Genomic DNA, 27,701 nt, shown 5'->3' with positions numbered 1-27,701 from the left:
CGCGAACCCGGTTCCCCTGCATCGGCAGGCGGACGCGCAACCGCTGCGCCACCAGGGAAGCCCCTGTTTTGTCTTTTGTTTTTATTTTGAAGTAAGGATAGATTCACGGAAGTTGCAAAGATAGTATGTAGAGGTTTCCATGTATCCTTCACTCAGTTTCCCCCAATAGTTATACCCTATGTAACTTACAGCACAATATCAGAACCTGGAAACTGACATGGGTACCACGTGTGTCTATTGTTTTGTGCCATTTTATCACATGTATACGTATGTGTACCCACCACTGCCAGCGGAATACAGAGCTTTTCAATCACCACAAAGATCTCCCTCATGCTACATCTTTATAGTCACATCCATTCCCCTCTCTGTGCCCTCCCCTGCATCTTTCACCCCTGGCAACCACTAATTTGTTCCCCATCTCTGTAATTTGTCATTTAGAGAATGTTATGTAAATGGAATTATACAGTGTGTGGCCTTTTGAGGCTGGCTTTTTTTCACGCCCTTGAGATCTGTCCAAATTGTTGTGTGTATCAATAGATTGTTCCTTTTTATTGCTGAACTGTATCATATGGTATGGTTGAACCATAGTTTGTTTAACCTTTCACCTATTGAAGGACATTAGGGTAGTTTCCAGTTTTATACTGTTATGAATAAAGTTGCTTTGAATACTTGTGTACACGGTTTTGTGTAGACGTAGGTTTTCACTTCTTTGGATGTTGTTATGTCTTGCTATAGTGCTTAATCATTACTTTTTAAAAAAATTTATTTATTTATTTATTTATTTTTGGCTGCATTGGGTCTTTGTTGCTGCACGCGGTCTTTCTCTAGTTGCGGAAAGCGAGGGCTACTCTTCATTGCGGTGTGTGGGCTTCTCACTGCGGTGGCTTCTCTTGTTGCGGAGCATGGGCCCTAGGCGCGTGGGCTTCAGTAGTTGTGGCACGCGGGCTTCAGTAGTTGTGGCTTGTGAGCTCTAGAGCGCAGACTCAGTAGTTGTGGCGCACGGGCTTAGTTGCTCCGTGGCATGTGGGATCTTCTCAGACCAGGGCTGAAACCTGTGTCCCCTGCATTGGCAGGCAGATTCTTAACCACTGCGCCACCAGGGAAGTCCCAAGATTTCTAAAGATATATAGCTACTGATCTGCTCCAAAGAATATGGATTGTCTTAGTATTTTACATTCCATTGTATATACATTTGTTTGTATCATTTTACAAGGATAATTATGCAATATATGGCCCCAGTATATTACCAGAGCAGCTTTTTGGTAAATATGTACTTGTGGGAGAAGTAACATTGCTGATTAAGCCACATGATATGAAGCGTTTCCACCTCAGAAGTCCTGTATTAGAAAAGGCTTGTCCTGTCTTCCTGTTCTCCATACCCATCATGGTGTGGGGTAAGTGTGGATGGCCTATTATTTAATTTATTTATTTAAAACCCGCCTATAGAGGTTTGAGGTTCTTTTCTATTTGTTTATTTGTCTGTTTGTTTATTTATTTATGGCTGTGCTGGGTCTTCATTGCTGCACGCGGGCTTTCTCTAGTTGTGTTGAGCAGGGGCTACTCTTTGTTGTGGTGCACGGGCTTCTCACCGCGGTGGCTTCTCTTGCGGAGCACCGGCTCTAGGTGTGCGGGCTTCAGTAGTTGTGGCACGGGGGCTCAGTAGTTGTGGCGCATGGGCTTAGCTGCTCCGCAGCACGTGGGATCTTCCCTGACCAGGGACCGAACCCATGTACCCTGCATTGACAGGCGGATTCTTAACCACTGCGCCATCAGGGGAGTCCTGGGCTATTACTTATTAGCAATGCTATTAAACTAAAGAGGAGGAGAAACATCAGCTTAGCTTCTTTAAACCTTTGTTAAAATGTTATCTATCACTGGCATGTTTTCTTTGATGATTTTATCCCCCCACATTTTGTTTCAAAGTCATTTCTTGGATTCTATTGTTTAGTGTCTCCAAAAAGTGAATCTTCTACAGCATGTGTCCACATGAACAGAAGGTCTCAAAGATAAGTATGCATGCATAAAAAAAGCATGCAAGAAGATGAACTAAATATGAAGTAGCATTACTTGAGTCCTGAGAATCTTCTGGCTTGTGTGCTGTGGGTGTTGTCACCGAATGGTGACCGTGAACCACTGATCTGCTAGTAAGCTTGTCTGTTTGGAAATTGTAAACTAAGGCTTCTTTTATCATGTGCTCACTGGATCATTCATTTCTTCTTCTCCCACTTCCCCCACCAACAGCTGATGACAGTTCGGACGATTACAGGAAATATTTACTATGCAAGGTCAGGAACTAAAATTGTTGGGAAGGTTCATGAAAAGTTCACACTGATTGATGGCATTCGTGTGGCTACAGGCTCCTACAGGTGAGTTTCTGACTTGTCCATGCTTATTAATCTAAACTTTTCAGAGGAAGTGTGCTATATATAAAGGTAAAAACTGCTTTTTCCTCTCAGTGTGAGCCTTTATGGGCAAGCCTTCTGCTATGTGTGCATCTGTGTGTGTGACCCTGTTAATCAAAGCCTCCTCCTCTGGAAGGTGGTCGGCCTGGGATCCCCTCCCCTGCCTCTTGGTCCACAAACCTAAAGTACAGAGGCTGAAACTTGCCTGGAGACCCAACAGTGAGGGAGTCCTAGATTCAAGACTCAGCCCGGACTGCAGTGGATGAATTGGGGGTTAACAGAGACAGGAACAGTCTCAACTCCTGTTCCTTGGGGACTTTGACCCCCCTTGTCCCTGCCCACTTGAAGGGAAGGGTAGTTGCAGGCATCAGCCTCAGTGCAGAGGGCACAGCTGAAGCTGCCCCCTTAATTTAATCCTTCACCTTGCTTCAAGCCTTGTGATTTGGTGCTTTAGTCTAGAAAGTACTTATCCATGCTTCTGGCTCCACCTTTGAAGTCTCCCATTGGCACGGCATCTGAGGGTAGAGAGCAGGGAAGTTGAATGGAGGGTGGAGACAAAGAGTGGTAAGCTCCAATCTCCAGAGGTTAAGATACACCATTTCTACTTAGGTCTCTCTGATGGTGGTGTGTTCTGCCACCTCTGTGTTAGACTCTGATGTTATACGTGAAGTGTGTCTCTACAGTTTAAAAAAGAAAAACGGGGACTTCCTGGTGGTCCAGTGGTTAAGACTCCGCACTTCCCCTTCAGGGATCATGGGTTTGATCCCTGGTTGGGGAGCTAAGATCCTGCATGCTGCACGGCCCCCCGCCCCCCGAAAAAAGAAGGATAGAAAAACGTATTTTTGAAGAAGCACGCATCCCTGAGTGATAACTATGTGTCAGCCCTGGGTAAAGGTGGGGGTGCAAAGGCTTGTGCAAGATGAGGCCAGCAGATCAAGGAACTCTTGGTGTCTTTCTTTTCAAACAGTACTGGCATTGCTTGGAACAAAATTTGAACTCTTCTTGGAGACTTTCTTTCATAAGATGTTTGGAAATAACAGGAGGAAACTAGATTTTCACCCAAAGTAGGATTTATCTGTATTACCCAAACTTAGCTCCAATGGTTTTTTGGCTGTTCTAAAATATAAAAATTAGCCCCTACAAATGAAATATGCTGCCATTGAGGATGAGGATGAGGATGGCTGCTATTTGTTGAGGACATTGTAAAATCCTGGTGTTAGGTGTCCTGTTTACAAGATTTCACTGAGGGTTTCTTTCTTCTCCGGCTCTGAAGGCAGCTGTCAAGGTGATTTTGCGTTAGCCTAGGTCCTTGGTTGCAAGAGACAGAGTTCCTACTATGTTTTATGATTTCTCATGTAAAACACCCTACTCCTGATACGAATTTCTGTATCAGTGCGGTGACTTCAAGTGCAGAAAGCTAACTCAAACTACTGTATGCAAAACGGAATTTACTGGCTCACATAACTTGAAAGTGTAGAAAGGGACCGTTTGTTTTCAGCTCACCTTGACGTAGGGGCCATGCATTCATCAGAACACTGTCTCCTGGTTCGGCTTTTCTCTAGTTGATCTTTATTCTCTGTCAGGCTCTCCATTTGCAGGCAAAGATCCAGGCTTCCTCACGTGGCCTTCAGTAGCTGTTTCTCAAAGAGGGAGACTTTCTTTCTCTCTGCACTGGTATCAGTCCTTGCAAAATTCCCTGGCTCTCGCTAGCTCACATGCCCACCCTGCATAGGTCCCCGCATCCCAGGGGATAGGATACTCCGGCCAGCCTGGCTCACCTGCCCACCCCTGTTGTGACTGGAGAGGGTGCATACATGAAGCTCTCTGGGCTGGGAGGGGGCTGGGTTCTGTTACCATGGGAAGGAGGAGGTACGCTGGACAGGCAGGGGCGCATGGCCACTTGTCAGCTCTAAACCTGCGTTGAGCAACAGTGTCATTGTTAGAATGACAGTCCTGTCTCCCTTTGTGAAAACGGCAGCATGGAGGAGGGACCGGGGCCCAGTCTAGGCTCTGCCACTAGCTTCCCCCTGTGACGTCGCTAGGCACCTTCCTCGCTTCTCATGCTAAGGGCGCTGGCCTAAGTGCTTTAGGAGCCCTTTCTAGTTTTTAGCAACTCTGAGGCTGAGGAGTGTAAATTTTAGCCCGTTGGTTGAACAGTGGCCTTTTTACTCTTGTGTTAACGCATTCCTAGGTTATGTACTGTGTTAAGGCAACTTGCACTCACACTACATGGTAGGTGTGCTGGCACCAGAGTTGTGACTTATGTCTCAGGATATCTGGGCTTTATATTCCGGTTGACAATAAGTAAATGAAGATCGCTCATCCTTACCAGCTTCTGTTTGTTTGTTTTTAATCCTCAAGTTTTACATGGACGGATGGCAAATTAAACAGCAGCAACCTGGTCATTCTGTCCGGCCAAGTGGTTGAACATTTTGACCTGGAGTTCCGAATCCTGTACGCACAGTCAAAGCCCATCAGCTCCAAGCTCCTGTCCAGCTTCCGGATCAGCGGTAGGTTTGACCATCTCATCGACCAGATACCACTGTGCAAGGAGCTCACGCTGGGCAACCTGCTGCGGCTACGGCTGGCCAGGCTCTCGAGCAGCCCCAGGAAGGCCGAGCCGGGCCGTGAGGAGGGCCAGGCAGAGGCCGGGCGCGAGGACTCGGAGGCCTCCACCATCAGTGAGGAGGGCTGCTTCAGCAGCCGCAGAGACAGCCCGGAGGGCGGGAGGGCGACCGATGCCGCCACTCAGACGGAGCCAGGAGAGGAGACGCCCGCCGTGAGCATGAGTGACGTGGGGACACAAGCCAGCATGGCCACGGCATGCACTGGCACCCAGACTGACATGGACGAGAATGTTCTCTCCTTTCTGGGAACCCAGGCTAAAGAGGGGTCAGCAGTATCAAAGATGTCTGTGTCGCGATCCTCCAGTTTGAGGTCTTCCGCCTCTCTGTCCTCCCAAGGCTCTGTGGCCAGCTCCATCGGCTCCCAGACTTCCCTCAGAGCCAATGACGTCGTCACACCTGGACACCCCAGGTACTGGAGCACCCCCCACTTGGATCTGTGCTCTAGAGACTCACTCAGAAAGTTGAATATAGAGCGGCAGTGTCACTTTGCCGGAATCAGGTCCCGGCTCAACCACGCGCTGGCCATGCTTTCAAGGAGAACGTTCCTTACTGAAAACGACCTCAGTTTTAATTCTGGAAGTTTTGCCAGATCATCAGCTAATTTGCTGGCTGTTAGAGAAATCACGCTTTATCCCTCCTATCAGTGACTGCTCCACACGTTCAGGGCGCCTGGCTTCACCGGGCTTGCAGTAGACATCGTCGGAGCACCCCGCTTTATAGAATGTCTCCTGTCCTAATGGCCTTTCTTTCACCCTGATTTTCTTTGAATTCTGTAAACCGCACATTATTTTACATGCTTTATTTTTATTTTGTTCTTATCATGTATAAGCCAGGTCTTGGTTTTATGGTTTCAACACTATGGGTACAGTTTCTTTGCACGATTTTAATACTGAGCTCTCTTCAAGAGAACGTTTCAGCGTTCTCGGGTAATTCAGATAAGAGATAAAATATGTGTTGCATTTTTCTAGGTTTGTATGCCCTCTTGTTTTCGAGGTTTGGAACGCTAGTTTTCATGATCAAAATCCTGTTTAGAAAAAAACTCAAAACTCTGTTTCTTAAGTGTTTATCTATTCTTTAGGATATCCGTGTTCTTAGCATTAAACAGATGTAAACAACGCTTGTTTGGTGGTTGCTCATGTCCGTTTTTTTGTTTTATTCTTCTCTCTGGCACTTTTCTGTTTAACTGTAGGAGTGTGTTACAAGTAAATGCACCTAAGATCTATTTGTGCAGTTTTTGTTTGTTTTTTTAAAAATAGTCTTGGGGTGGAGGAGTAGATGATCCAAATTATAAAAGAGAAAATATCCGTTTAAAACTTAGATGGGGGCTTCCCTGGCGGCGCAGTGGTTAGGAATCCGCCTGCCAATGCAGGGGACGCGGGTTCTAGCCCTGGTCCGGGAAGATCCCACATGCCGCAGGGCAACTAAGCCCGTGCGCCACAACTACTGAGCCTGCGCTCTAGAGCCCGTGAGCCACAACTACTGAAGCCTGTGCGCCTAGAGCCCGTGCTCAGCAACAAGAGAAGCCACCGCAGTGAGAAGCTCACGCACTGCAACGAAGAGTAGCCCCTGCTGGCTGCAGCTAGAGAAAGCCTGCACTCAGCAACGAAGACCCAACACAGCCATAAATTAAAATAATAATAATAATAAAAAGATGACAGAAAACAAGCGTCAGGGTCATACCTTCCTTAGCGATATGAATATTGATGTCACTGGCTCTATAGTTTGAATGAGGAAACTTGCCGGAAATCGCAGGTTTCTTCATGTGCTCTAGCTTGTCTTTTTCAAAGAAAAAGCTTGAGCTATTTAGACAAGGACCTTAGTTCTGTTCTCCTCTGCCAGAGAAAGAGGCCTCAGTGTTCATTCCTGGATTCACCCTGATATTAGCTGTAGTGGCCCCATGAGCCTAATTTCATCAGATGGGTGTATTGACAATGATTTAGCAATCTAATATCCTGGAGTAGGGGCAAAAGAGGGCACTGACAATTATCCCAGATTCCTAGTCCAGTGGCAGGCAATGCGACTGGTTTCTACACCCTGCTAATCAGGATTGGTATGCCTATGGAATCCTGTTTTTGTCTAGTCTCCTTTGTGTGTGCAGATGAAATGTAGAGAGTGAGGTGATGGCTTCCTCCTTCTTCTGATTTGACTGGAGCAGAAGAGGTCTGTAATAGGGGAGGGTGGTGTCTGCCACAAAGACACGTGCTAATGCATCCAGATCCTGAGCACGCCTGCGGGTTTCCATGTGTGCACCAGGGTTCCCTTCCAGTCACCAGGTTATTTGCTGGGTTAGTGCCATAATTTGGACCGGGAAGCAGGCAGGACAACTGGTTCCCGTCTGGCTGTAAACAATTCTGGCCCAAGCCTCAAATAAACATATTGTTATTTGAAACCATTTACAGATTTAGATAATTTCCTATGTGCTCTCTGTGACCCTCTCATCAGTGCAGTGATTGGATGGCTGTTATTCTCAGTTTTCAGGTGAAGGAACTGAAGCTCAGATTAAGTAGCATATTCAAGGTCACATGACTGGTAAATGGTGACACAAGCATTTACCCACAGGTTTTCAGATTCTGAGTTGAGTGCTCTGTGATGTGACTATTTCTCTACAGGGAGCATGGAGGCATTAGAGGGCGTACCTATTTTTTTTTTTTTTATTTTAAATTAAAAAACTTTTTTTGGCCATGCCACGTGGCTTATAGGATCTTAGTTCCCCGACTAGGGATTGAACCTGCACCCTCGGCAGTGAAAGCATGGAGTTGTAACCACTGGACCGCCAGGAGATTCCCGGGTGTACCTTGAGAGATGGCAGTTAATGCAATGGTGAATTGAAAACACTAAAACTTAAGCTCGTTAACAAATATAGGTACGTTTGAAATTTCCACTCTGTGTGTTCTGTGGAGCTTTTAATAGGCATTCATAAAAAAGTCTCTGCGTTCAGTTTGGGAAATGGATCAAATAAATTTAAACAGGATTCTCTGTTGCAGGACTACTCAGACTCTGGAATGAGGTAATTATCACCGTGGCTTTCTCAAGAGGAGGGCAGGAATATGGCCTATTACAAACTGACTTGACTACAGAGCCCTCTTTTTGTGGAATAGGATGCAAAGCCATTATTTTCTGAAAGCGTTGCCAGCGATTAGAAATAAGAAAAAGAGGTATATGGAATCCTAAGAAAAGGGCCTGGTCTCTCAGAGTAAGCAAAGCTTTTCTGGCTCTTGAGTGTGGAAAGAATATCATCACAGGGTGGAATTTCTCAAGGTGAGATCTGAGGACCACCTCCATCAGAGTCAGCTGGGGACCTTGTTTAAAATGTTGATTTATTGGCCCTACTTCCAGGGGAGGGGAGGGTGAGTATGGCAGACTGTTTGGTTCAAAAATATGTTATTGTCTTGCATGTGGAAATGTCTGCTCCTCATTCCTTTGGAAGCAGGAATACATCCATAACATGCTACCTTAAAAAAGGAGTTCTCGGGGGCTTCCCTCGTGGCGCAGTGGTTGAGAGCCCGCCTGCCGATGCAGGGGACGCGGGTTCGTGCCCCGGTCCGGGAAGATCCCACGTGCCGCGGACAAAGAAAAAAGGAGTTCTCAGGTCTGCCAATCTTACAGTAGAGATTGAGTAGTAGTATATTTCTCCTACATTAAAAAAAAAAATGTGTTGCCCCTCCCTGGGAGAGAATTACATGTCCATATCTGTTTAATGTCGGACTTGGCCATTACAGACTTGGCTGTAAATATTTCAGTATATATGTCTGAAAGATAAAAAAAACATAACCACAATACCTCCATCACACCTAAACAACTTTGATAAAAATTTCTCAATATCGTCAAATAGTCAGTGTTCAGACTCTGCTGTCTCGTTAGTTTCTCCCTGATGAGTTGTTTGAATTAGAGAGCTCTACAGTTTGAAGTTCAACCCAATCAGATGGCAGGGTCGACATGGTTGAAAAACTGAAGGAGTCAACTGAAAAGATGGCCACCCCACCTCTGTGGGCCTTTGGGTTGGGGCGTATCTGTTTTTTACTTATGGGACTTCAAGCAACTAACAAGAAAACCTAAGGTACAAGATCACGTAAGTGAAGAGTTACGTGAAAGAAACCAGAGGGCGGGGATGAAAAAAAGAATCAGGAAGGAGGCTATCAGTGTATGCCACCATGACCGACACACTCAATTTGGGCAGGACACACACTTTAAGCTTCTCAGTAGCCAAGGCAGAAAGAGAAAACTGGTCAGATCCACCATCCACAGTGTCCATAAGATTAAAGTAACTCCAGGTACAGGAAGAACAATTCTAAGATCAGGTAAGAATTTCTCACAAGGATTCTCATAAAAATGATACCGTGAAGTGTTCAGATAATAAACACAATGACATGTTCTGGGGTGTGCCCAAACACCAGACCCCACAAGGGCAGTTGTCTAAAGCTATAAAGGAGTTGAATGTATTCAGATGTATTCTGTGAGCATGGAATACATACCTTATGTTGAGTATGACAGAGGCATTGTTATTCTAGGTTCCCTGGTGCCACACGACCTGGAAATATACCCCAGTTTGCCTGGCAGAGGTCCAGTTTTTGCCCGTGAACTCCCTGCTTTCATTCTCTGAAGCATCCCAATTTGAACAATAAAGCAAGCATACAGTCATCCTATGTTGAGTATGTTCACAGAGGCATTGTTATTCTAGGTTCCCTGGTGCCACACGACCTGGAAATATACCCCAGTTTGCCTGGCAGAGGTCCAGTTTTTGCCCGTGAACTCCCTGCTTTCATTCTCTGAAGCATCCCAATTTGAACAATAAAGCAAGCATACAGTCATCCTATCTAGAAAGCACCTGGCAGACCTTGCCCTCCCCAACTTGTCCAGTTCCATAGATGCGCAAAATTCCTCAAGCCAACATCATAGAGACTCCCCTAGTATTTAGCTGAGTCTCTTCTAGTGGATTCTCCACACCTCTGTACCCAAATCCTTGGAGCTGAGTAAACACTTTTGCTTATGCTAATACTTGTGTGAACCCGATCATTTGTATGCAAGTGAACAAACCAGACAGGTTTACATATGTTACAGGTTGCCGAGGGCTACACCTTAGATGCAGTGGAAAATCCCCGTGTAGTACAATTCAGGAAAGGCAATTCTGCAAAGAACTACCTCTTTTCAGGCTGGGGGATAGCTAGCTCTCTCTGATCTGGCTTCATGGAGGAGACCCAAGGGCAGTTAGGATTTTTCTTAGGAAGCCAAGAGTTCTAGAGTTAAGAGTAAGCCCCTACATACGAACGAGTTCCATTCCTAGAGCGCGTTCATAAGTCCAATTTGTAAGTCCAACAGAGTTAGCCTAGGTACCCAACTAACACAATCGGCTATATAGTATAGTACTGTAATAGGTTTATAATATTTTTCACAGAAATAATACATAAAAAAACCAAAAAATAAACCATTTTTAATCTTACAGTACAGTACCTTGAAAAGTACGGTAGTACAGTACAACAGCTGGCATATAGGGGCTGGGCTGGAATTGAGTGAACAGGCAAGAAGAGTTACTGACTGGAGGAGGAGAGGAGGGGGGAGATGGTAGAGCTAAAGGATCATCAGCAACAGGAGACGGAGGGCAAGCTGCAATTCCACTCACGCCTGACGTTGATGGCACAGGTTGTTCCTTGCTGGATTCAATTCTATTTACCCTCTTGAAAAAACGATCCAGTGATGTCTGGGTAGTAGCTCTTTTTTTCTTGTCATTGATGGCACGGTAGCACTGTATTGCATTCTGAACAGCTGCTGCAACCTTCGTGTACTGTTCTATGTTCAGGTCCTGTGCCTCAAAAACTAACAGAACAGTGCCTCCTCAAATAAAGAAAATCCCCTTGCCATTTCCTGCGTCATGAATCTCTTCGGTTCTTCAGTTACTTCTTCCTCTTGTCTCTCTTCGTCCTTTTCTCTGGGCTTCCAATTCCATCAGGTCTTCATTAGTAAGCTCCTCGTGTTGCACAGCAACAGTACTGTAAAGTACACAAAAGCACAACCACTTGTAGAGGATGCATGCACTGGACAATGTATGCCAGACACGTGAACTAACTTCGATTGGATATGTGAACGCATGTTCGCATCTTTGAGAGTTTGCAACTTGAAGGTTCGTATGTAGGGGGTTTACTGTATATGAATACATGGATGGCTACCTATTATTTTTGCTTCATTCATTCGACCTCTGATAATCTCACTCTCAGAAATCCCTCTGAGGAACCATTCTGTTTCTAGCTCTCAGTCCATGTGGTTCTGGTGAAGCTGAGCACACCTGATTTGGGGAGGAGTGTATGACCCAGGTTTAAGCTAGTCAGTATGCCATATTCCCTGGCCCTAGTGATTGATTCAGGGATGGATATGTGGCCAGCCAGATATTTTGGCCGGGAATTTTTGGAAAGAGGCTTGATGCTGAGAGGATGTGACATGAGTTGACATGGCCATCTAGTTACTATGTGACACCTGGGTCAGCAGAAGGCAGAATGTTATGATCAGAAGCCCTGATTATGTCCTATGTGTCCCAATGCAGCTGTGTCTCAAATCAGAACTACTTGGACTTTTTAGATTACATAAGCTATTTTTGCCTATGAGAGAATGGATTGGGTTTTTTACTACTTGTTACATAAAAGCCTTAACTGGTACAAAGATGAAAACTCCTAAATCCTATGCCTCCTAAACATGGCCAAGACGGTTGGATGGGAAATACTTCAAAGCAGAAAGTACCAGTTAACCACCATAGGCAGAGAAAAACTTCTAAAATGTACCTATGGAACATTTTGAGGAGTATCTTTGTGGAAAATTTATCATTTGGAAGTTGCAAAATGTAACACAATGATCAAACTTTCATGTAATTGTTGGCAATGAGCTAAATAAATTCTGGATGCCATCTCAAGAAATAATGGTTTTAATTTTTAGAGTAGTTATTTTAGGCCATTCTTTCTGAAAATAGTTAATTAAGAAAGGTAAGATAGTCCACTGAGACCATTCCTAGTTTGTGGCAATAAAACCACATCCTCAACATCTAGGTTATTACTTAGGTGTTTTCCCTAGTAGAGGTCTTTGAAAGCAAAACAATCCATTCGAGACCGCTGGGCTCAGAACTTTCTGAGGGAGAAGAACTAATTCTCATTGAGGAGAGCTAAGCTCTAACAGTTTTAAATGGTCCATGTGGTTGAAAACCACTGGCCTGGGAATTAGAAAGCCTGAATTCTAGTTTCAGTTCTGATACTAAATTAGCTCATTGATTCTGATGAAGTCCTTTTAACCTCCATGGGCCTCAGTTTTTTCTTCTATAAAACAGAGTATTTAGACTAGACAATTAAAGTCTCCTCTAGCTTTAAGATTATTATCCAGTAATTTGGGCATGTCTACTATACTGTCTCTTTGTAAATAGGAAGTCTTCATACAAGTCATAGAGTAATTTATGAAACACAGGAATCGTAAAAAGTGGCATTTATTTCATTTTCCCTTGTATTTATGTATAAACCCTGCTTTGTATACTTGGGCCCTTAGTGAAAGTCAGACAAAAACAAAACAAGGAAGAATCAATGTCATTAAGAATTAAAATTAAGTATAAAGCATGGTGTTCATGTATACATTACTCAATAGTCACTTTATAATTGGGCTATAATAAGAATATGACATGATGCTTGTTCTCAAGAAGCTTCCAGTGTTAATAGTGCCGGCAGATTAACTACAGTTCAGCTAAATAAGTGTTATATCACAAAAGTGAGGACACAGGTCTGCAGAGGGAGAATACTTAAGTTGGATCGTGAATTTAGAGAAGTCTTCTTAGAGCTGACTCTTAGAAGGATATTAAAGGATTGATGGAGAATTCTAGGAACAGTGATTATCACTGAAAATAGTGAACCCTATTTTCATTATTATGGAACTAAATCAAAAGGGATATTTGGAAATGGGTGTATGTATGTAAAGTCTGATTTTCCCCCTGGTGGATTTGCTCTATTTGAGTTATCAGGAGCTAACATTGAATGCCTGCTGTGTCTTACACAGTAAGGCTTTACGTGTTCTCTCATTTAATACCACCTTTTTTTTGCGGTACGTGGGCCTCTCACTGTTGTGGCCTCTCCCATTGCGGAGCACAGGCTCCGGACGCGCAGGCTCAGCGGCCATGGCTCACGGGCCCAGCCGCTCCGCGGCATGTGGGATCTTCCCGGACCAGGGCAATGTGGGATCTTCCCGGACCGGGGCACGAACCCATGGTCCCCTGCATCGGCAGGCGGACTCTCAACCACTGCGCCACCAGGGAAGCCCAATACAACCTTTTTAAACCTCATTTTACAACTTAGATTGGATGACAGCCAGGAGCTGGGAAATGGCAAAGTTAGGATTCCAAATCATGTCTACTTGTCTCCAGAGACATTGATCTTTCCACGACTATGCCATTTCTCTCAAAAGAATGCAGAATTTTCTTCACAGCTCTAAAGCGCATAGATTCTGAAGCCTCTCACTTCCTTCCAATTAGATTCCTATCCATTAAACATTTCCCATTACTCGAACTTATTAGCTCTCATTTGGATTAGGAGAATCTTTCTCAAACTGGTGGCTGGAAAGAATCATCTGTGGAGTGGCTCGAAATGCAGGTTCCCAGGCCATGCCCCTGGAAATTCTGATTCGGGATTGATTGGGGGCTAGAATCTGTATTTTTCACAAGCATTTGAATCATGAGTAGTCAAACTAGAGGAAACATTGGGCTAGTGCCCTAGCCTAACAAATCTACCCGTTTCTAAGTTTATTTCAATCCATTCCCCCTTCCCCTTTTCAGCATTACTCTCACGGTCCCTAAAGACTTGCATACTGTTTCCACTGTTTTATTTACTGATAATAATAAACACTACTGTTTATCGAGCATTTACTCATTTACTCCCACGACATCCTCCCCCCACACCCCGCCGCCTTGGACAGAAGCTCCATGAAAGAAGAGACTGAAACTGCAGTACCTGGGCGCACAGTGGGCGCCCAATATCTACTGGACCGGAAAACCCTCAGGGTAGTTACTATTATTATCCTCCAATCTGAAAATCTGGAGACTAAAAGAAACAGTACAGGGCTTCGCTGGTGGCGCAGTGGTTAAGGATCCACCTGCCAATGCACGGTACATGGGTTCGAGCCCTGGTCCGGGAAGATCCCACATGCCGCGGAGCAGCTAAGCCCGTGCGCCACAACTACTGAGCCTGTGTTCTAGAGCCCGCGAGCCACAACTACTGAGCCCGCGTGCCACAACTACTGAAGCCCGCGCACCTATAGCCCCGTGCTCCGCAACGAGAAGCCACCACAATGAGAAGCCCGCGTACCTCAACGAAGAGTAGCCCCTGCTCGCCACCACTAGAGAAAGCCCGCGCGCAGCAAAGACTCAACGCAGCCAAAAAATTAAAAAAATAAATAAATTTAGTAAGTATAAAAGTGTCTCAAGTTTGAAAATGACAACATTTATTCTAACTCTGCAAACATAGCTTGAATCCTGCCTGCCTCCAGTGCCCTGAAAGGTAGTCTGCAGCCTATACTCACGCACCTGCAGAGCTAGAAAACTCACTGCTGTAGGCAGCTCCAAAATATGTTGCCACCCTCTGGTTCTAATTCTGACCCTTAAGGCTGTGCTGAACTCCCTTAGTTACTCTTGCATATGACAACTCTTGGAAAAAAAAAAAAAAGAAATAGTACAGCTGTGATAGCTTGTAACGTAACATTAATTTGGGATACACTAAGTCCTTGCCCACCGAGTGACGCAGGCGGCGACAAACTCTCGTGCCAGCGGTCCCTTCCCAAAGCTCGCCCTTTCCGAAATGTGCGGCCGCCACCCAAGGAACGCCATGCTGCTAGAGAGGCCACTTAAAACCCAGGTCCCTCACGCTAAAAAGGCGGAGAAGCGCGCCCTTTTCTACAATATGGAGGGGTGGGTCACATGGGCTCCGCGGCGGGGCTGAAACGCACGTCACGTGGCTCGGAGGGGGCGGTGATCACGGGGGCGTGGCGGTAACACCGCGGAACCTCCAGGGCCCGGGCTCCTCGCGGGCCACGCCCCGTGGCCCTTTCGGGGCCTCGTGCGCAAAGGAGGGGTGGAGCCTTCCTCGGACCTTTCACCTCAGCATGGCTGCGCCCTTAGGACCGGTGAAGTTCTGGAAACCTGGTAAGGCCCTTGGCGGAACGCTGGGCAGATGCGGCAGCTTGACTTCGGTCTTGGCCCCGCGGCCGGCGTCCTGGCGCCTGCGGCCCTGCTCGCAGGCCTGACCTCAGCGAGCTGGCCACCGCTGCCTCCGAGCTGGTGGGCTCCGCGGCTTAGGTGCCACAGTGGTCCCGAGGGATTCAGGGATCCGCCCCCAGCCGGGGCAGAAGTTCACCGTGTGACCTCGTTCCAGTTTCTCAGCCTCCACAGACCTCGTTTTCCTCACTCCTGATGCCTGTCTTGCCCAACCCGTGCGATGGGGAAACGCTAAAGCGCCCACGCGTGTCCTGTTACCGCCCTGGGGCTACGCTGGGGCCGGACTGGGGGTGCTGCTCGCGGTTTAGGAGTTCATGTTAGGAAATCAGACTGCCTGGGTTCGAATTCTCGGCTCTGCCGTAGGGTAGCAGAGTTCCTTTGGGCAAGTCATTTAACCCTTCTTAGCCTTCTTACCTGTGAGATGGGCAAAATAGTAACATCTATCCTGTGGGCTGGAATAACGAGCACGACGCATTGGTTGATGTAGAGGAAGTGATCATTAAAAGGGAAAGTATCTTAGTCTGATTTTGGGTTTCTGTCCACCCCACGTGTCTGCCAGAAAGTGAACACCCCCCTTCGTATTGGCTGTCACCCACTCCCCCTCTTGCAGGCGAACACCATTCTCAGCCGCAAAATGATCTGCTTGTTTTGTTTGAATTTACTCATTAGTCAGGATTTTATTGAATGTTTACGTGCCAGACCCTTCCTCCCCTTCCATCAGTTTCTTGTGAAAAACAAAAGTTTCCTAAAGGGTTACCAGCTTGTTTTTTTCCCACCACTTGCACCTCCGCAGGTCGGGATGTGCACAGTGTTGTATATTGCAGCAAAAATGAAATAAGACAGAGCAGGTAATATAAGGGAAGCTTTTAAAGGGTATTTTAGAGTGGTTCCCAGAAATTCTGAACGTGCCTATCAGTGATGATGAACATAAACCTAAGCAAGGGTTGTGTTAATTCTTTTTTTAAAATCTGTAGCTTGTCCCCTAACGATAATTTTATGATTCAGCATTTAAGTCATCAGCCAATTATCCAACCTGAGTTTTATTTGCAGCCAAAGCTAAGATCCCATTAGATAATGAGATATCCTCTATTTTATTTATTCAGGCCTTTAATAACAGGTCAAAGTGTAAAGTACAATAAAGGCCTAAGTGAATTGTTGAAAATCAGACCAGCTACTCTTTTGGTTAAAGAACATGGGATTATTCTAAGAGTTCTATTCCATTATGTAGTTCATTCACTGAAGTTATACTTACTGAACACCTCGCCTTGTGGTTAGGAGACAAATACGGATGACTACGGCTCTGCTCTGCTCTCAAGATTTATACTCTCTCTCTATTATAATATGAAGTTGGATATCCTCTTTAAGAGATTTTAAAGTGAGGCAGAAAAAGGCGGTGGTAAAGAAGATGAGCTCTACTAGGGTCAGACTGTAGAGACCATCCTGACTACTATTTACTAACTTGGTGATTTGGGAAAATCACGGTTACCCCATCTGTAAATTGGGAATGACACCTACCCAGAGGATTGTTTTGAGGATTAAATGAGAATACACATCAAGCTCCTAGCACTAGATACATATTAACTATTATAATTACTTGGAAGTATAGAAGAGGAGGAAAGTTTGAATGTGTGGATAAGAAATACTTCATCAAGACAGTGATATTTTTGAGGTGAACCTTGCCAGAACATTTTTTTTTTTTTGGTGGTACGCGGGCCTCTCACTGTTGTGGCCTCTCCCGTTGCGGAGCACAGGCTCCGGATGCACAGGCTCAGCGGCCATGGCTCACGGGCCCAGCTGTTGAGGTGAACCTTGAAGCACAAATGAGGCTTTGTTCTGCAGAGGTAGGAGAATGGAGCTCTAAAGGGTGTAGCATGAAAAAAGGCAAAGTGGGATGGTACCTCAGCAGTGTCCAAAACACCAAAATAATTGAGTAGCGTGGTTTAGTGGCAGGGGATATTTTGGGGCGTAGTAGGAGATGAAGCCAGAAAGGTAAGTAGGGGCCTCATTGTGAGAAGTCTCCATGCAAGTTAAAGAATTTGGGTTTCACTGTTTTTAAGCAGGAGGTAACACAATGAGGTTTATTTTTGGAAGGTAACTCTGGCCTTGGTGAGCAGAATGCTTGGGGGAGGAAATTAGAGTCAGGGACACCCTTAAGAGAAGGTGCTACTAAAATCGAGAAGGGATATTGAAAACCTCAATTCTGGCATGTGAGCAGTAGGGAGGGACCTTATGGGAGAGATTTTAGAGGCAGATGTGGGGGAAGGTAAAGTCGGTAATGACTCAGATTTCTGGGTTCAGTGACTGTCTTGGTAAGTGGTTCTCAAATTTTGCTGTATAGTTGAATCACTTGGGAAGCTTTTAAAACTCCTGCTGTTCAGTTATACCCCATGGTAATAAATCAGAAGTCCGGAGGGGCTAGGAATCAGGCGTCAGTATTTTTTAAAGATCCCCAGGTAATTCAAATGTGCATCAAAGTTTGGGAACCACTGTGCTAGGTAAACTGTTGTCATTCACTGAGATGGGAATGGATTTAGTGCACACTTATTGGGCCCTTTGTGCTAGTCACTTTTACTTACGTCATCTTATTAAGCGGTAACAATATCTTAAAAAAATGTTTTTTTAAATTATTTATTTTTGGCTGCATTGGGTCTTTGTTGCTGTGTGCGGGCTTTCTCTAGTTGCGGCGAGCGGGGGCTACTTTTCGTTGCAGTGCGCGGGCTTCTCATTGCGGTGGCTTCTCTTGTTGCGGAGCACGGGCTCTAGGTGTGTGGGCTTCAGTAGCTGTGTCTCGTGGGCCCTAGAGTGCATGCTCAGTAGTAGTGGCGCATGGGCTTAGTTGCTCCACGGCATGTGGGATCTTCCTGGACCAGGGATTGAACCCGTGTCCCCTGCATTGGCAGGCAGATTCTTAACCACTGCGCAACCAGGGAAGTCCTGGTCACAATATCTTGTGATGGAGGTATTACTCTCATTTTACAGATTAGGAAACTGAAGTTGAAGATTTGAAAATAGGCTGTGGGAAATACACGGTGAAGGTCAGGGAAGTGAGTGAGACTGGGTATAAGGCTAGATGAATATGTCCTATAGGCTGGGAGTCACAAGCTCAGGTAGCTACAGGGGGCCTCTGGGACAATCTAAATAAGTGAAGGTGCTGGGTGGAAATAATAGGGAGTGGTGGGAACTGTGGCAAACTAGAACGTGTGTACACTGATACGTGTACAGTATTGATTACACTGAAGCATACACATGCTATCTAAAGCAGGAAGCTGTTGATGGTTCCACCCAGTTGGTGTTTTATGGGCTCAATATCCAGATTAGAATGGGAAATTTTTACATGTTTTAAATGAATGATTTCAAACATTTTAACAGTGGAATATTGGGGGTCCTTGAGTAACTAGTTTGTGATCTCTACCAGTTTGTGATCTCTGCCTTAAGATCTTTGTATGAGCTGCCTGAGGTTTTTGTAGAAAAAAGTTTGACTTGATTTGCTAGTACAAGTGGATCAGAAGGGCCTGGCCATTTTCCTTCCTTCATTCAACAGATATTTAATGATAAAATCATTGTTTGACAATGTGCCTGGCAAATGCTTTATAACAACAGCTTTAAAGATTTTTTGACCTGATATACAGTAAGAAATGTGTTGTGACCCAGCATAGGTACACATAATGTATTGTGTTGTGATTCAGCATGCACAGACACACACACAACTAAAAAGAGTTGTACAAAAACAATATTGCTTCTTGGGGTGCACTCTGATACTTTCTATTCTATTTCTAGCTCATCTTTAAAAAGTGTTAGCCATGACCCACTACATGAGTTTCCTAACCCATTAATGGGTCACCACTCAAACTGAAAAGTTGGGTTAGAGGGACTGCTGGATTGGTGGGGGGGCGGTGCTTTTATCAGCCTTGTTTTATAGATGGGGAAATGGTTTACAAGAATTACAAGAATTACAAACTTGTTACTTGCTTAAGCACTGAGAATGTTCCCAAGGGAAAAACCAAACCATAGGCAGCCAGAATGGGCCATGGGATGTATATATAGTGGGGAAGCAGGCCTGGTTTGGTTGAATGAAGTCTTTTGTGTGGCCGAGACATGCTCCTCATTGATTGACAGTAGCTGTTCTCGTAAAAGACCTCATAACTGAATGTACTGAGGTGAACTTGGCTGTAGGTTAGAGACAGGAGGGATGGGGTAGTCAGGAAGACACCTGGGTGGATTAAACCTTGGTGTGGGAGGAAGTAAGAGACGTTGCGGGAGCAATGTTAAAAGATTCTAGACATGCTGTAGGGGCTTCCCTGGTGGCGCAGTGGTTAAGAATCCATCTGCCAATGCAGGGGACACGGGTTCGAGCCCTGGTCTGGGAAGATCCCACATGCCGCGGAGCAACTAAGCCCACGCGCCACAACTACCGAAGCCCGCGCACCACAACGAAGAGTAGCCCCCGCCCGCCGCAACTAGAGAAAGCCCACGCACAGCAACAAAGACCCAATGCAGCCAAAAATAAATATAAATTTTAAAAAAATTATTAAAAAAATAAAAGATTCTAGACATGCTGTAAAGGTTTAAAATGTTTGGAAAAGGAGGGAATTCAGGACAAGAGCAGAGCTGATGAGGATAAGCTATTTCTTTGCTCTAGTTTTCTTGGGTGAAGATTACAAGGAGTTAATCAGAGGTAGTAATAATAAGGGTAGAAAGGAAAGGAAACTCACCTCTTTGAGCACAGGCTTTATTCCAGGTCCTGTTCTATCTTTTATCTTGTTGAAAGGAAGGTCAACATTTTGGCAAAACAATACAGCAGTGCCCCACTTACCTGATTTTTGGCAACCTTGGACCTCTGGAACACAGCTATGTTCCTAGAAACGAACGGAAAAGGGATCAGAGATCTACAGCAGTGATTCTAAATTTAGCTCTAGGGTGGGTATCTCTGGACCTCCAGCATTTTGTGTTGTAATAAATTACATTCTGGTGTATTTTTCAGGAGATGGAGTTCATAGCCTTTATTAGATTGTCGAAGGGATCTGGGACCCCTCAAAAATGTAAAAATAAATCACTGGGCTAAATATTCTTATCACAAAGCCTCTGTACTTTCACATAGCATCACAGATTCTGAGTTCAGAAAACCCGGGAGGTGATAGTATTGGGTAATTATCCCTGTAGCACCCCTAACAGAGGGCTGTGAACTTCTGGAGGGGGTCGTTATTGATTCACAAAGGTGGCATACCCCTGTACTGAACAAGTCTAACTTTTAGAGATAACTTCCTTATGTTGAGTTGAATTCTGAACCCTGTATCATTTACTTATTGTTCTGAGTTCTGTCTTGGACTGCACGAACAATTTGGTGTGAAAAGTTACAGAGGCTGATGGTAAAAATTGAACCCATGTTCCTCCTAAGGCATTTTCCTTTTCAGGCTAAAAATCCTTCTCAGGCTAAAAGTTGTACGTTGAACAACTTTTCATGGGGGGATATGGCTTCCCTATTCTTCACCACCCTGAGGCCCAGTTTTTCGTTGTTTTCACCAAGAAGCCACTGTGGGTATCTGGTGTTTAATCTGCTCAGCACAGTGGCTTCTTGGCCCAGCCTTTCCCAACCAACCACTGCAATTCTGTGATTCAGATAGGCACTGCCACTTATTGTACCCCACTCCAGGGCCGTGGTTGACTGCATCAGGCTGGGCAGCGGCCCTAAGCTGGGAGAAAAAGAGCCTTCCTCATCTCCCAAACAGACAACACGCACCTGGGACTCCTGGTTCCCCTCACTGCGTCTTTCTCCATTACCACTTTATGCACTAAGTTATGTTCCTTTGGGAAGAAGAATAAGAGAAGCAAGTAAGCTGCACCAGGGTAAGGCCGGCATCTGTAGTGTTCCCTGCTGTATCTCTGGCACGTCCATCCTTCCTGCGTGAGTGAGTGAGAGTGACTGGTGGAGGAAATGTGAGCCTGAGCTCTGGCCCTGGAAGCAGCCTTAATCCCAGCTCCTGTAGAGAGCCAGCCCCAGGGACTGAAAGGAGCTGTCGAGAGGGTCAGAGAGAGAAGGAAGAAGGCCAGGCAGCATTTGAGCCCCTGATCGGTGCCCGTTGACCCTGAACCTTGCTGCCATCCTATGGTGATAGGATTCATCGTTTGCCTCAGCTAATTTCCACTAGGTTTCTGCCACTTTTATTAAGAGTTTGGTAATAATAGCAGCATGGTGGCCAGAACTCAATACATTGTCCTCTGTAATGTACAATTGCGTGTGGCCCGTTTGGAGCCCAATAGGTCTGCCATCTCCTTTGTTCTTGACACCGCAGTGAGGCTCTTCTGTAGTCTCGTAGGCGCCTTTCTAGATGCTTTCCTGAAATTACAGTTTAATACCTTTTGGTAGTTTGAGATTAAAATGCAGTGCTTCTGTTGTATATCTTCATCTTTGAATTTGTAACTTTCACACAATTTTTCTGTTCCTTATATCAGAGAATCTGAAAAGAACGTTTCTGTTGCAGGTACAGAGGGACCAGGTGTCAGCATCTCTGAAGAGAGACAAAGTCTAGCTGAAAACTCTGCAACGACTTTTGTTTACAATCCTTATGCTGCCCTTTCTATAGAGCAGCAGAGGCAGAAGCTGCCGGTGTTCAAGGTACATTTAATAAGTATGTTCAGTCGTCGGCCTGAAGCAGGCTGCAGTAGCTTTTTTTTTTTTTTTTTTTAATTAATTAATTAATTATTTTGGCTGGGTTGGGTCTTCGTTGCTGTGCGCAGGCTTTCTCTAGTTGTGGTGAGCGGGGGCTACTCTTCATTGCGGTGCGCCGGCTTCTCATTGTGGTGGCTTCTCTTGTTGTGGAGCGCGGGCTCTAGGCGCACAGGCTTCAGTAATTGTGGCTCACGGGCTTAGTTGCCCCATGGCATGTGAGGTCTTCCCGGACCAGGGATCGAACCTGTGTCCCCCTGCATTGGCAGGCAGATTCGCAACCACTGCACCAGCAGGGAAGTCCCCTGCAGTAGCTTTATACTTGGCACTGAAGTGAATCATGTCCTCTTACTCTTTTTTTTTTTTTTTTTGTGGTATGCGGGCCTCCCTCTGTTGTGGCCTCTCCCGTCGCGGAGCACAGGCTCCGGACGCGCAGGCTCAGCGGCCATGGCTCACGGGCCCAGCCGCTCCGCGGCATGTGGGATCCTCCCAGACCGGGGCGCGAACCCGGTTCCCCCGCATCGGCAGGCGGACGCGCAACCACTGCGCCACCAGGGAAGCCCTGTCCTCTTACTCTTAATGGTCCTTTAGAACGCAGCGAGCTCAGAGATACCCTTATCTGAAGGGATCATCTGTTCAAAATATGTGTGTCTTAGTTAACTTTATAAGTCTGGAAAGTCCTTACAGTTTTTTTTGGTTAGATCTTACATATTGGAAAAACTGGAAGAAATTAAATGACATTCTTTTTTCCCCTCTTTGCTTTCAGTTATGGACAAGTTCAAACATACAGAAAAGTAGAGAAAACAGCACAGCGAACTCTTATGCATCCATCTTCAACAAATTACCAACAAGTGGCCAATTTTAGCTTTCTTTTTTTTTTTTTTTTTTTTTCCTTTTGTGGTATGCGGGCCTCCCCCTGCTGCGGCTTCTCCCGTTGCGGAGCACAGGCCCAGCCGTTCCGCGCAGGCTCAGCGGCCATGGCTCACGGGCCCAGCCGCTCCGCGGCATGCGGGATCCTCCCAGACCGGGGCGCGAACCCGGTTCCCCCGCATCGGCAGGCGGACGCGCAACCACTGCGCCCCCAGGGAAGCCCTTAGCTTTCTTTTTAAAGGCATATTTCTTTACCCAAGATTAATTAGAAATACGAGGTTGTTTCCGTTGAAGAGATTAACTCCCACTGAGATAGCGATGGGATTTTGGTATGGTTATTACATACCATGTGCATCCAGACACGTGATTTTTTTAGTCTCATGAAATGGACATATACTCATAAGAGACCAAAGTGTAAACTAGAATTAAGAATATATTCGTTTACAGTGAGCCGTGGTTCTCCAGTACAGTTAATACAGTCCATGGACACACATTTCTCCCCGTTGCCAAGTCCACGTGGGAAGCCAAATTGTAATCAGGAAGTGGGCTCAGAGCCAAAGACGGTTTAGATATAGTTGGAGGATATTTATTTCCTGTCGCCTCTGATGAAGGGTGATGAACTCTCCCTGCCTTGTATGATGTCTCTGGAATGACCCGAGTAAGTGGGGCCACCAGCACCTGTGTCTCTCTTTCTTCCGGACAGTGTTGGGTGAAATCTGCCCAAGTCCTTGCACTTAGGGAGTTTTTTTGTCTAGACTGTGCTAATAATGCCTCTTCTATTAATACATTATTTCTCCAAATGGATATGAAACAGCCGCCTTCTGAATTTCGCCAAGTCACCTCGATCAGACTTTTCTGTGGCCCCAAACGTTTTAGTTACTCCTGTACTGATAGTTGCTGGGTTTCTTCTGCAGGTGATTAACCTCATCCATTATGTGTGAATGTAAACCAGTTTGACCCTCAGGAGATAAGATTATAGGTTCACCATTGAGGGACACAGTTTGAGCTGTGATGGTGTCTGGCCTCGAGCTAGACTTTAGAGTTCAAACCCAGGCTTCATCGTTTGTGTGCTGTGTGGCCTTGCTTCACTGCCTGAGCTTCTGTTTACTTATCCGTCATATGGGACTAATGGTACCTTCCTCCTAGCATTGTTATGAGGACTAGATGAGATAAGCCACATAGAGCATTTAGTAAGATATCTGACATGTAGTAAATGTTGAAGTACAAGGATAATTATTGTTTACTGAGTATTTAATTTTCTTGACTCTTCTTCATCCTCCAACTGTACTTATAATAAATGAAATAACATTAAAAAAAAGAAAAAGGTATTAATAACATATTGAAATTAAAATGGTAAGAAAAGGGGTGTAAGTTATTGATAAAAATCAAAGCAGAGGGCTTCCCTGGTGGCGCAGTGGTTGAGAGTCCGCGTGCCGATGCAGGGTACACGGGTTCGTGCCCCGGTCCGGGAAGATCCCACATGCCGCGGAGCGGCTAGGCCTGTGAGCCATGGCCGCTGAGCCTGCGCGTCCGGAACCTGTGCTCTGCAACGGGAGAGGCCACAATAGTGAGAGGCCCGCATACCAAAAAAAAAAAAAAAAAAAAATCAAAGCAGAGCTTAAGCGTAGTTACAATCTCATAAAATGTTAAAGATCAAGCTAGGAGACCAAAAGGATAAAAAGTTAGCCATTCACCACTGCTGCCCCCATTAAAACTAAAAGTGAAAATTCCTTTTTAAAATTTTTTAAAGATTTTATTTGATGTGGACCATTTTTAAAGTCTTTATTTAATTTGTTACAATATTGCTTCTGTTTTATGTTTTGAGGCATGTGGGATCTTAGCTCCCTGACCAGGGATGGAACCTGCACCCCCTGCATCAGAAGGAGAAGTCTTAACCACTGGACCGCCAGGGAAGTCACAGTGAAAATAGCTTTAAAAATAGAAGTTGAAACTAAAGCAGCAGTAAATCAAAGGCTCACCCCCCCTTTACCCCAATGCCATTTCAAGGCAGCCTTCTCCTTGGCTACCTCCTGTAGGCTGGCGTTCTCTTTGGGCCCTGAACACTGCTGTGCAAGGTTGTCCTCTTACTTCCTTAAACTCAACCTTGCTGAAGCTCAGTCTGGTCCTCTGCACCAGCTCTCCTTGATTTCCCTGCCTGTGCCTGTCGGTGGTACCATCATTCTCCCATTCTCCAAACTGGAAATAGTTTTGTCATCTCTCTCTTGAATGTCACACGTCGGACTCTCCACTTGCAATGCTTTCGTATTTAGCACATGAAGTATGAGTTAATGCCTTCAGTTTCTTCATGCTTAAATCAATCTTGTATATTGCTTCCCAATTTTCTCGGAACACTTATAGCATGTACTGCCTCCTGGCTAAAGTCCATATGCTAGCTCTACGTTCAAGGCGTTCACAGTGCGGCCCTAACTACACCTATTGTAATTCATTTCCAGGTCAAACCTGGAGCCTTTCATCGGCTTCTTCTGGCACACCTCGAATAGAGTTCATATAGTTTGCCTATTTCCATCTTCTTTCCTTTACTTATGTCATTTCCCTTTCCTGGAATACCATGTGTGTGTCTCTCTGTATTCAAATTTTCTTTCAAGTTTTCCTTGAACACCCACCCATCCATCCATCTATTCAACCATTCATCCAGCAGATGGATTTACAAAATATCATTTACAAAATATCTGTGAAGAACCCAAACCTTTCCCCTTTCTCTGCCCCAAACAAGAGAAAGCACAGAGTCCAAGCAATCGACAGGAAAGCAGCTAGATGAGTCCCAGAGTACCAGCAGCAGAATCTCCTTTGGGTGTTTGTAGAAATGCAGATTCCTGGGCTTCACCCTAGCCCTACTGAATCAAAAACCCTGAAGGTAGGGCCAGGAATCTTCATTTTTAGCAAATATCCTAAAAGGTTTTTACACTAAGATTTGAGAACTACGTATTTAGACCCTAAATAATGCTAAATTCAAAACCCCAAACAGTCAATACCTTATTTAGCCAGGAAGGCAGCATCCTGTGTCTCCCAATCTTCACCAAACACGTTGTTGGTGAGTCAGATGAGCTGAGCAGTGATCAGAGTGGGAGAATTTGGCAGGTTTTTACTTCATTCCAAACCAGGAATTTATGGAATACCTTTATGACTTTCCAGATCATCGGGTGTGTCTGTAATCAAATGTGGGTACAGAAATACATTCTGAAGCTAAGTACATGGGATCTTGGAATTATCTGTGACTTTTCAGTCGGCAAATCAGTGTTTCTGCTCCTACTGAATGGGTTAAGGAAGGCCCAATTGAAATATAGATGTAACCTATGGTTGCTTTATTGAGAACTTGGCCTTAGAGGTAGAGACGAAAGCATGTTATTTTTTTTAATTTTTATTTTATTTTATTGTGGTACGCGGGCCTCTCACTGCTGTGGCCTCTCCCATTGCGGAGCACAGGCTCCGGACGCGCAGGCTCAGCGGCCACGGCTCACGGGCCCAGCCGCTCCGCAGCACGTGGGATCCTCCCGGACCAGGGCATGAACCCGTGTCCCCTGCATCGGCAGGCGGACTCTCAACCACTGCACCACCAGGGAAGCCCGAAAGCATATTCTTTTTGTTTGTTTTCGCAAGTTAATAAATAAAAAAAAATTAAATTAAGTAATACATGCATGTCGAGCAAAATTCAAAGGTCTCCTTCACACCCTGCTCCCCGGCCACTTTCTTCTGCTCGCTGGAGACAGTATAGTTACCAGTTTCTTGTTTTGTTTTTCCTCAAAGTAGCTTATACATAAAGAAGCATATATGTATTTATCCTTTCTTTTTTAAAATTTATTTATTTTTGGCTGCATTGGGTCTTCGTTGCCGCGCGCGGGCTTTTTCTAGTTGCGGCGAGCGGGGGCTACTCTATGTTGCGGTGTGTGGGCTCCTCATTGCGGTGGCTTCTCTTGTTGCCGAGCACGGGCTCCAGGCGGGCAGGCTTCAGTAGCTGTGGCATGCTGGGTCAGTAGTTGTGGCTTGCAGGCTCTAGAGCGCAGGCTCAGTAGTTACGGCGCACGGGCCCGGTTGTCCCGCAGCATATGGGATCTTCCCGGACCAGGGCTTGAACCCGCGTCCCCTGAACCAGCAGGCAGATTCTTAACCATTGCACCACGAGGCAAGTACCTACCCTTTCTTTAAAAACATAAATAGTAGTGTATCATTCACACTATCCTGCACTTTGGTTTCTTACCATAGCAGACCTCATTGACCATTCCACGTCAGTACAAATAGACATTTGTTCTTTTTAACAACGGTGTATTATTCCATTATTGAAGTGTTCCACAGCTGTGTAACCCCTCCCCTGTTGATGAACATTTAGGCTGTTTGAATTTTTGGCTCTTATAAACAATACGCAGTGAGTATGCTTGTACATACATCTTTGTTCACATGTATTAGGATGTCTGTAGTATAACTTCTTATAAGTGGAAATCTTGAATCAAAGGGTATGTGTGTTATATATTTTGATAAGTTATTATACTCAGTTGCAGTTGTATCACCTTGTACTGACACCAACAGTACCTGCAATGTATTTTGATGTATATTAGAAATATATTTTGATAGTTCTTTTTAAAATTTCCTTCCCTTTGGCAAACAGTTCATTTCATAATGTTTAAATATCTTTGTTTAGGTCTTTCGAGAAAATGTATGTCTCTTTACAATGTTTGGTTATATTTTTTCAGCTTAGGAATCATATATTGTACTTGATAGAAAACTATCAAACAGTGGTGATTGTTGGAGAAACAGGATGTGGGAAAAGCACGCAGATTCCGCAAGTGAGTACGTTTAAATGTGTCTTTATACTTAGATTTGATTGGAAGGATTTTGTAACTTGAGAACTCTCTTTACCATTTTTTTTCATTTTTAAGATCTCCTCTCAGAGAGGAAATAGT

General features: G+C 45.1%; 2 protein-coding genes and 2 non-coding genes across 5 annotated transcripts in view; all 4 read left to right on the top strand.

The window, feature by feature from the left end:
* The window catches only part of FAM83D (family with sequence similarity 83 member D), a 23,288-nt gene extending 17,157 nt beyond the window's left edge, over positions 1 to 6,131 (top strand). Inside the window, exons 3-4 of the mRNA XM_024128464.3 lie at positions 2,242 to 2,366; positions 4,764 to 6,131. Coding sequence (XP_023984232.1) covers positions 2,242 to 2,366; positions 4,764 to 5,676 — 1,038 coding nt within the window. The 3' untranslated portion in view covers positions 5,677 to 6,131. The remainder of the gene's footprint in view (positions 1 to 2,241; positions 2,367 to 4,763) is intronic.
* A 2,287-nt stretch (positions 6,132 to 8,418) lies between these two features.
* On the top strand, positions 8,419 to 8,516 carry LOC112066239 (small nucleolar RNA U109). The gene has a single exon (XR_002892495.1). It is a non-coding gene; the product is annotated as a small nucleolar RNA U109 (small nucleolar RNA).
* A 33-nt stretch (positions 8,517 to 8,549) lies between these two features.
* Positions 8,550 to 8,670, top strand: LOC112066240 (small nucleolar RNA U109). The gene has a single exon (XR_002892496.1). It is a non-coding gene; the product is annotated as a small nucleolar RNA U109 (small nucleolar RNA).
* Positions 8,671 to 15,091: 6,421 nt separating this feature from the next.
* Positions 15,092 to 27,701, top strand: part of DHX35 (DEAH-box helicase 35) — a 72,873-nt gene continuing 60,263 nt past the window's right edge. For both annotated transcript variants that reach the window (XM_024128427.3, XM_024128426.3), the window contains exons 1-3: positions 15,092 to 15,179; positions 21,731 to 21,864; positions 27,492 to 27,584. In XM_024128427.3, coding sequence (XP_023984195.1) covers positions 15,140 to 15,179; positions 21,731 to 21,864; positions 27,492 to 27,584 — 267 coding nt within the window. In that variant the 5' untranslated portion in view covers positions 15,092 to 15,139. The remainder of the gene's footprint in view (positions 15,180 to 21,730; positions 21,865 to 27,491; positions 27,585 to 27,701) is intronic.

The sequence above is a fragment of the Physeter macrocephalus genome, chromosome 14 (genome assembly GCF_002837175.3).
Source record: "Physeter macrocephalus isolate SW-GA chromosome 14, ASM283717v5, whole genome shotgun sequence".
NCBI classification, from domain to species: domain Eukaryota; kingdom Metazoa; phylum Chordata; class Mammalia; order Artiodactyla; family Physeteridae; genus Physeter; species Physeter macrocephalus.
Note: the sequence above shows the minus strand (reverse complement) of the source record. Positions and strands in the feature narration are given on the sequence as shown.